Source organism: Pistacia vera, unplaced genomic scaffold (genome assembly GCF_008641045.1).
Source record: "Pistacia vera cultivar Batoury unplaced genomic scaffold, PisVer_v2 Contig896, whole genome shotgun sequence".
Lineage (NCBI taxonomy): Eukaryota > Viridiplantae > Streptophyta > Magnoliopsida > Sapindales > Anacardiaceae > Pistacia > Pistacia vera.
In genome coordinates this window covers 476566-486608 of record NW_022196774.1, presented here as the reverse complement: position 1 = coordinate 486608, position 10043 = coordinate 476566, and the positions used below count along the sequence as shown (strand labels likewise).

The 10043-nt window shown below is 32.5% G+C and overlaps 1 protein-coding gene and 1 long non-coding RNA gene across 2 annotated transcripts; both read left to right on the top strand.

Annotated features, from left to right (window-relative positions):
* The first annotated feature begins 764 nt into the window (after positions 1–764).
* LOC116119570 lies at positions 765–1371 on the top strand. Its single transcript, XR_004126410.1, has 3 exons — positions 765–905; positions 946–1214; positions 1308–1371. It is a non-coding gene; the product is annotated as an uncharacterized LOC116119570 (long non-coding RNA).
* A 4-nt stretch (positions 1372–1375) lies between these two features.
* Positions 1376–6758, top strand: LOC116119562 ((-)-germacrene D synthase-like). Its single transcript, XM_031405496.1, has 4 exons — positions 1376–1548; positions 1847–2065; positions 2216–2364; positions 6460–6758. Exons 1-4 carry the CDS (start codon positions 1376–1378, stop codon positions 6756–6758), a joined length of 840 nt encoding a protein of 279 aa, XP_031261356.1.
* Positions 6759–10043: the final 3285 nt, after the last annotated feature.

Below are 10043 nucleotides of genomic sequence, written 5' to 3'. Positions count from 1 at the left end.
AGAGTCAAACCTGATGTAACTTCAATTAATTCATACATTTATTGCAAGGTGTCATTGCAGCTTAGTTTCAAACATGGAATAATTATTCTAATCTATTCGGTTTTTATCTAATCCAGTAATAAAGATATTTAGGAGAATCATGTGTAGCCGAATTGAACCCCGTCAGCAATAAAGATATTGTCTCCTAGCATAATCCATCTTAAGATGAAAACAAACACCCAACTCCTACAAGTAGTATTTGTTTCTAAGCCTCATGTCATGTCCTAAATCTTTGGTTTGTTTTTTTTTTCTTTTTCCTATTTTTTGGATTTCAAAGGGCTGCTTCTAGTTGAACAGGATTTTGACTTCAGAGGTTAATATGTCTCCGTCTGAATAAATAATTTTTTTGACTAACAAGGGCAAAGATAACAGCAGACGAAACAGATCATACGAAGATCCAAGACTGATTATTACTTTAACGTTTTCTTTTCAATTAAAACGTCTTTAATTGCACAGTTAGGTTAAGTAAACACGTCTATTAATATATGGCGTGAAAGAAATTAAGCTGGCATGCAGCAGTCAGTGTTAGTGTGTCACTGGACAATAACAAATGAGCTACCAGCTGTTTGACTTTTTTTTTTTTTTTCCTAAAATTAGAAATCCTCGCNTATTCATTTTTTATAGTTATTAAATTTAAAACGGTTGTGCGGTGTGCAGATGTACGTAGCTTTCCTATATAAGAGTATGTTCGCGTTAGGAAAAACTCACATTTACAGATAATAATTGTGATTAATTGAAATAAAAATATGTCTTCTACTCAGGTTTCAGCAGCTGCAACTTCACCACCGAAACCTATTCGTCCCATTGCTAATTTCCATCCCACGATATGGGGAGACCAATTCCTCAAAGATGATTCTGAATTTAAGGTAAAGAAATATATATATTATTTATTTATTTTTTTTGCAGAAAATTGATCCTACAACTCAAGAAGAATATGAGAAACTGAAAGAAGAGGTAAAGAGGATGATAATGGATACTACAGATGCACCAGTACAGAAATTGAACTTGATTGATACATTACAAAAGTTATGTGTGGCTTATAACTTTGAAGAAGAGATAGAAGATGCTTTGCAAAAAAATTTATAATGATTGTGACATTGATCATTATAATGATCTCCACACTGTTTCAGTGTATTTTCGACTTCTTCGACAACAAGGAATTAAGGTTTCCTGTGGTAAGTAAACAATGTTAAATAATATTCATAATACTCACTCATGAAATTAATAAAATATAAACATATCTAATTGAAGGTCGTTGTTGTGAGCAGATGTATTTGAAAAGTTTAAAGATGTTGATAGGAAATTCAAGTCATCCTTAATTAATGATGTTCAAGGAATGCTAATTTTGTATGAGGCAGCACACTTCGCTATTCATGGCGAAGATATTCTGGATGAAGCCCTCGCTTTTACAGCCACTCAGCTTAAGTCAATGGCATCTCGTGTAAGCCCTCACCTTGCAGAAGAAATAAATCATACTTTGAAATTTCCTATCCGTAAGAGCGTACCAAGGTATGAGGCAAGATTCCACCTATGCAAGAGATGATTCTCACAATAAAACTTTGCTTAAATTTGCGAAGTTGGACTATAACATAATACAAGTGAGACACCAGAAGCAACTCAGTGACATCTTACGGTAATTGTGTATATATATATATATTAGGAAGAGTTTTAGAACACTTCTGTTCATTTTTCAATATATATATATATATACACACACACTTTTGTCGTTCACTAATTAATATATCAATTAGTTGTGCTAACTTGATCTGAGGAATTAGCTTTCATATATGAAGATTTATTATTTCAGGTGGCGGAAAACTTTAGGCTTTACTAAAAAGCTTCCTTACATTAGAGACAGAATGGTGGAGGAATATTTTTGGATCTTGGGAATGTTCTTTGAGCCAAAATATGCATATGGCATAAGGAAATTGACAGAAGTTTTCTCTATGCAAATCCTCATAGATGATACATACGATTCCTACGGTACACTTGAAGAACCCACACTCTTTACAGAAGCAATTAGAAGGTAAATTAAAGATATATATCGCATACAGCTTAAATTGATCCCTTAGAGTTTTCATTATAAATTAAGAAATTGTAAATTTATAATCATTTTAATTTTCAAAATTCTGGCTTCAATTTTAATAAAAGATGTGAACGGTTATTTTACCTTCAGATGGGACATTGGCGCCATAGATACACTTCCAGTATTAGAGCAATCTAACATTAGTCCATCTCATGCAAATGCAGCAGCTCGTGGCATCCTCAAAGACGTTGATATGCAACCACATTCTATATCAGATGGACACACTTCATATGATAATTGTTTAGGAAAATTACCAAATAGTCTTATTCATAGCTGAGGTGTCCTTGTACCATTATGTAAATTTTCAGTTTGTTACAGGTTGTTACGCTAGCTGTATAGCATTCTTTGGTTTGTAACACTTTGTTTCCTTGTATAAAGCAGTGGCATCATGTACAGTTTTATTCATTCAATACAATCAATGCAATAGCATTTTCGGCAGCACTGCTCTGTCTATTTAAAAGTGCAGAAGCATTCAGTGTACTAGGTTGGTTACCTGTTGAATCTGGATGTTTTTATAGAAGGCAGTATGCAGTGAAGTAGTTCCAATTCCTGTTGGTAAAGTTGAATTCTGGAGTGTTTTGTAGAAGCAGATGCACTGAGTAGTTTCAATAGTCATGTTGGTACAGTTGAATTCTGGATGTTTTGTAGAAGCAAATGTAAGAAGTAGTTCATAGTAATGTTGGTAAAGTTGAATTCTGGATGTTTTGTAGAGCAGATGTAGTGAAGTAATTCACTAGTAATGTTGGTAAAATTAATATGGAAGTTATAAACACTTAGGGTGTGTAGAAGCAGAGCAGTGGTTGAATTCTGAAGTTTATCGAAACTATGGTGTGCAGAAGCAAATGCAATGTTATTTTTTTTTTTTTTTTTTGAGAAAGTGCAGGAAGTGCGACAAGCAAATGCAGTTTTTGATAAATGGTGCAGGAAATGCAGAAATGTTTTGAAGACACAAACGAGTCCTAGAAGACAATTCATAGAAATGGTGAAGAATTCAGTAACCGTAGTCCATCGTGAGGGGATGTAGCCAACTGAAAGAGTCAGTTTCGTAAAACTGCAACTCCACAAAAGAGAGAACGACACTCGTTTTTTAGAAGAAAACCTTTACTCTTTAGTTATCATTGAGTTGGGTTTACTCTCAGCGCCAGTCTTCTCTCTTCCTCTGTATATAAACAATGTAATCTCTCTCTGAAATTAATAAGAAAAAGTTCACGCATTTTTCAATTTCTCTCTTTAGTTTTTCATTTCACATTCTACACTGCTCGTTTTTTGCTTGTTTGCGGAGAAAACTCATTTTAGCCCCATCCTCAAGGCCTGGTTCAAGACTTGATTGTCACAATTTGTTGCTGCCGTGGATTTTATTCTGCACACAAAGAGGCCTAGTGGATGGCCACTTTTGAAAAAGATCCACTATCAAGTCCCCGATAAGGTTTTCCCCAGCTTTTGAATTATATTCTTACCAAATATATTATTATAATATATAAATTCCAATACAGAGCTGCAATTTGATATTGTAATTGAATAAAATTATAAAATATGATTTTTTTTTCAAGTTCAATAGAAATAATTTTAAAATTTTAATGACATTTTATTAAAAAATTGGATGCAAAAGAAAAGGCTGGTGAGTGACCCCCATTAACAAAAACAAAATAAATTATTATCTTTCCTCCTATGATTTTGTCGAGTAATTTCACAAACCTCTAATTAAATAAAGACTTAAAAACTTAACTATTCGTTAAAATATGTTATTGACACAATTATCTTGTGCAAAGATTAAAAATACTTGAGAATCAGTGAATTAATGTAGAAATCTTTTTGGAGGCGGTCCTAGGCCTGATTTTTGGGATGGTCCAATGCCTAAGTCTAAGGTACACTTGTACAAAATACTCATAAATGAAAAACCATTCTTCTCCATTCTTTCTCTCCGTTAGGCAATTTCTACTAATCTTTTTCTTTTTCTTGCTTCTTGGCCTTATTCTGACTGCTAGTCCTCTCTTCTTGCTTTTTTTGCCTTATTCCGACAGATTTCAATATAAGAAAATTTAGAAACCGTTTGTCATTACTAAATTATCACTTTAAGTTGAAATTATTAATTTCTATAATTGAAAATTTTCTACCTAAATCTTGTTCCCAAAACATAAATTCATAATAAAATGGAAATTTTAAAATAATGCAAGTTGCATATGTACTCTCCCTTCACAACTGCCACAATAATATAAAACAGATATGCGTCTTAGACTTTACCTCTCTTGTAGAAACACTGACGGAAAAGAAACACTAAAGATAATTTTAAATTTAAGTTATGAAAAAGATATTGATCAGTTAAGATATTCTTAGTTAAATATTCTTGATGGTCTGGTTGACAACTACAGACCAATCAAACGCACTTCTTCTTTATTCCTAAAGGCTAAAACTGTATTTGTTTAGAATATTTGGATTCACCTTAATTAATTGAACTGAACTTTTATAATTCAAAGTATAATGACACAAGGTACTTTAGATTGAGAGAATTATCGATACATTTTTCTTACTTAGTGCACTAGTAATATATTATCATAATTATTAATTTTCTAACAGAGATGCCTTTCATACGGCTTCATAAGAATACCTAGCCTACCTATATAAACTAAAAAACTGAATTTCCAGAAATACCTTTCGTTAAAGTGTGGTGAATTATTACATGCAAAATAATATGAAAAATATGAAAAGCGTGTACTAATAGAATGCTTGTATTCTTTGAGCTGGGTGATCTCTTGTGAAGAATACTTCTTCAAAAACTTTTTAAGGATTTTATGCTTAATATGTGTCCTCTTGAGTGATATTGACGTAAGAGATTACCTTCTTTCACAATAATGTCTCAATAAAAAAATCATTTTAATAATAACCCATATGGGATTAATTTTTAAACCCCGTGAGGTTTGGCTAATAACCAAAACCCCCTTTTCTCTCGTTGTTGTGCAGTTTTAATGGCTGTAATACCATGGGAGAGAGAGAGAGAGAGAGAGGTTGCTTTGGGTTTGCGGGAGGAGGGTTCTGGGCAGGACATAGGTTAAAATGAAACTAGAGTTCAAAGTTTGAAGGAAAATTCAATTTTAATTAAATAATCACATACACGCAAAGTTTTGTATTTATATAATTTCTCATTACCTAATGCAGTTATATTATAAAGTATAGACATTGAATTGAATAGATCTTAATGTTTTTTTTTTTTTTTTTAAATAGATATTACTTATATACATTGGCTAAAATTGAATTGATATATTAAAATATTATTCAATAACCAAACATTTGTACATAAATCTATTTTTTTATAATAAATATAAAAATAGGTAAAACAATGTAGTCCTAAGAACCCATATTCTCCAATAAAAAAAAAAAAAAAAACAAAAAAACCACACATAATACAAAATGCCAAACACATGTTATTGGTCTCAAGGCCAACTCAAATAACTACAAAAATATCTTTTATTTCCTCTAGCTTCAATATATATATATCATCACAAATAAAACAATACAAAAAAATGGGTACAATTTGTGTCTCAATAACATTTCATTCTCCTAAAACCTGATGTACATAATTTAATCTTAATTTTTAAAATAAAATATACAAATATAAATGTATTAGTATTAATCCACACAAAGTGAAGAAAAAAGGGGTTTATCAACTTTACAGTGGAGAACACTTCTTTGTGTGATAAAGAAATTTGAAATTTAAGAAAAAATTTGGAACCTAATTTGTTGAATCAATTACAGCAATAAGAAATACAGGTATGGAAAGTGGAGAGAAGAGAGGGTTTGGTTTGTGACAGCCCCCACCCCCGCCCCCCCAAAAAAAAGTTTAACTTATTTGATTATGAATTATTTTTTGTAATTTACTTTTCATTTAGGGGCAAATTTGTAAAATTTATCAAAAAAATTTAAACTTAAGGAGGGTCCCCCCTTCCTGTCCCTGTTTCTGGGCATGAAGGGAACTTGCTGGGCGTGGCGGAGAACAGAAGGGTGTTAAGGTCATTCACCTTCTATCCACTAAAACTAATAGCAAATGACAACTACAGCTGTTCTTAGTTATTATCCCTAAAAATAGTAGCGTCACTTTGAATTTTAAGAGACAAAAAACTTGGACACGTTAGTGTTACTTGTCGTGAGTAAAGACTAATTAATGACTCTGTACAGTTGCCACTTGACACTTCCTTCTTAGAAAAGTGCTAAAACTAATTGAGCAGAATGTCGAAATCAGCAAAAAGTAGTGGCATTATCATCTACAGAGGTTGAATACAGAGCACTAGCCCAAACAGCAACTGAATTGGCCTGGTTGGACAGTTTATTTACTGAAATAGGGGTGTCTTTAAACACTTGTCCTGTCATTTGGTGTGACAATGTGAGTGCTGGAGCTTTGGCATCAAACCCAGTTTTTCACGCAAGAACAAAACATATTGAGATTGATACTCACTACATACGTGATCAAGCTCTTGCAAAAAAGGTTATTGTGCAATATGTTCCCACCAAGCTTCAAATTGCTGATATTCTGACAAAAGCACTTTCCATTAGTCAGTTTCAGGTTTTGAAACACAAACTTTGTGTTGTTGAGATCCCACATTCAGAGGTTAAAGTTGACAGTAGTCCAGGATCATCTTAATTCTCTGAAGCAGTATAAAATTATGCTAACACTGTATGCAGAAGAATCAGAGAATCTGCTGTATGTTGAACTTCCATTGTGTTGTTGTTTTGTGATGATGTTTGTGGTGTGATGAAATGAATGCTGGCAGTAAGCATTAATATTGCAGTATTCAGTTGTGTTTTTGGCAGTTTACAATTCTGCTAACTATATGCAGAAGCATCAGAAAGACTATTGTGTTTTTTTTTTTCTGAGCCACTAAAGTGTTGCTGTTTTGAGAGGGTGTTTGTGGTATTGCAATATTAATTTGTGTTTTTGGCAATTTTGCTAACTATATGCAGAAGCATCAGAAAGACTGTTGCAGTTTTTTGAGCCACTGATGTGTTGCTGTTTTGAGAAGGTGTTTGTGGCATGTTGATAAAAATGTTGCTGCTTGTTTTGTTTTTTTGTTGTTTTGGATCAAAATGCTGCTGCTTGTTTTGTTTTTTTGTTGTTTTGGATCAAAATGCTGCAGCTTGGATTAAAATGCTACTGCTTGTTTTTGCTGTTTTGGAGTGTTGTTTGCAGTACTTACTTGATGTTTGTGGTATGAGAATATGAATCCTGGAGATAAGTGTTGAATTGAAGTGATGGTTGCATTATAATAATGTGTATATTGGTGCTTTGTGATGATAACTGTGGAGTGATGAGTACAGAGTGTAAGTATGAAGAAGATGAAGTGTTGAATGTGATAATACTTGGTAAATGCTGGATGTTAGTAGGAATCCAGTAACTATGGTGATAGATTTATTTGAAAAGTGCGAAAGCAGTCCGTAGTCATGTTGGTAAGTTGAATTCTGGATGGTTTTATAGAAGCGATGCAGTGAAGTAGTTCAATAGGCATGTTGGTAAAGTTGAATTCTGGATGTTTGTAGAAGCAGATGCACTGAAGTAGTTCAATAGTCATGTTGGTAAAGTTGAATTCTGGATGTTTGTAGAAGCAAATGTAGTGAAGTAGTTCAATAGTAATGTTGGTAAGTTGAATTCTGGATGTTTGTGAGAGCAGAGTCGTGAAGTAGTTCAATAGTAATGTTGGTAAAATGAGAATTATGGAAAGTTTATAAAACTTAGTGGTGTGTACGAAGCAAGATGCAGGATTGAATTGCTGGAAGTTATAGAAACTTAGTGTGTGCAGAAGCAAATGCAATGTTATTTTTTTTTTTTTTTTTGAGAAAGTGCAGGAAGTTGACCAGCAAATGCAGTTTTTGATAAAGTGCAGGAAATGCAGAAAATGTTTTTGAAGACAACAAACTGAAGTCTAGAAGACAATTCAGTAGAAAATGGTGAAGAATTCAGTAACCGTAGTCAGTCTGAGGGGCGAAAATGTAGCCAAACTGAAAAGGGCAGTTCGTAACTGCAACTCCACAAAAGAGAGCACGACATCGTTTTTAGAAGAAAACTTTACTCTTTAGTTTATCATTGAGTTGGTTTACTCTCAGCGACAGTCTTCTCTCTCCTCTGTATATAAACAAATGTATCTCTCTCTGAAATTAATAAGCAGAAAGTTCACGCATTTTTCAATTCTCTCTTTTAGTTTTCAGTTTCACTTCTACACTGCAGTTTTTGCCTTTGTTGCGGAGGAAAAAACTATTTTAGCCATCCTCAAGGCCTGGGTCAAACTTGGTCCCAAATTGTTGCTGCCGTGGATTGTATATCTGCACACAAAGAGGCCTAGTGGGATGGGCCACTTTGAAAAGATCCACTATCAAAGTCCCCGAATAAGGTGTTCAGCTTTTGAATTATATTCTTACCATAATATTATATATAATATAACATTCCAATAAAGAGCTGGCAGATTGTTATTTATTGAATAAAATTATAAAATAATGATTTTTTTTTTTCAAGTTCAATAGGAAAATTATTTTTAAAATTTTAATGACAGTTTATTAGAAAATTGGATGCAAAAAGAAAAGGCTGGTGAGGTGACCCCATTTAACAAAAAACAAAGTAATTCTTATTTCTTCCTATTGAATTTTGTCGAGTAATTTCAAACCTCTAATTAAATAAAGACTTAAAAACTTAACTATTCGTTAGAAAATTGTAGTTGACACAATATCTTGTGCTCAAGATTAAAAAAATACTGAGAATTCAGTGAAATTAATGTAGAAATTCTTTGTTGAGGAGCGGTCCTAGGGCTGATTTTTTTGGACTGGCCAAATGCTAAGTCTAAAGGACACTTGTACAAAATACGCAATTAATAGTAAACATTCTTCTCCATTCTTTCTCTCCGTTAGGCAATTTCTACTTATAGTCTTTCTGCTCTTGCCTATTCTGACGCTTAGTCCTCTCTGCTTTTTGCCTTATTCCGACAGATTCAATATAAGAAAATTTAGAAACGTTTTGTCATTCATAAAATTATCACTTTAAGGTGAATTATTAATTTCTATAATGAAAATTTTCTAACTAAATCTTGTTCCACAAAACATGAAATTCAATTAAAATGGAATTTAAAATAAATGCAATAGTTGCATATGTACTCTCCCTCAACGCCAAACAATAAAATAAAACAGATATTCGTCTTAGACTTTACATTTCTTGTAGAAAACACTGACGGAAAGAAACAATAAAGAAGAATTTAATTTAAAGTATTGAAAAAGATATTGATCCGTTAGAATACTTAGTTAAGATATTCTTGTGTCTGGTTGAGAACTAAAGACCAATCAAACGCACTTCTTCTTTACTTCCTAAAGGCTAAAACATGTATGATGTTTAGAATTTGGATTCACCTTAATTAATTGAACTGACACTTTATAATTCAAAAGTATAATGACACAAAGTACTTAGATGAGGAGAATTTATCGTACATTTTTCTTACTTATGGCAATAGTATAATTTTCATATTATTAATTTTCTAACAGAGATGACCTTTCATACGGCTTCATAAGAATACTAGCCTACCTAATAAACTAAAAAATGAATTTCCAGGAATACTCTTTCGTTAAAGTGTGGTGAATTTATACATGCCAAAATAATATGAAAAATATGAAACGGTGTACATAATAGAATGCTTGTATTCTTGAGCTGGGTGATTCTTGTGAAGAATACTTCTTCAAAACTTTTTAAGGGATTTTATGCCTTATTATGTGGTCTTTGAGTGAATTTGATTCGTAGAGATACCTTCTTTACATATATGTCTCAATAAAAAAATCATTTAATAATAAACATATGGGATAAATTTTAAAACCCGTGAGTTTGGCTAATAAACCAGAACCCCTTTTCTTCTCGGTTGTTGTCAGTTTTAATGGCTGTAATACATGGAGAGAGGAG

Excerpts from the sequence above, each read along its gene's own strand:
- LOC116119562 (XM_031405496.1), top strand. The coding sequence starts at position 1,376 with ATGCTAATTTTGTATGAGGCAGCACACTTCGCTATTCATGGCGAAGAT. Across the intron at positions 2,066-2,215 it reads TTTACAGAAGCAATTAGAAG|ATGGGACATTGGCGCCATAG; the intron begins GTAAATTAAAGA and ends TTTTACCTTCAG. Across the intron at positions 2,365-6,459 it reads ACACACTTCATATGATAATT|GGGTGTCTTTAAACACTTGT; the intron begins GTTTAGGAAAAT and ends TTACTGAAATAG.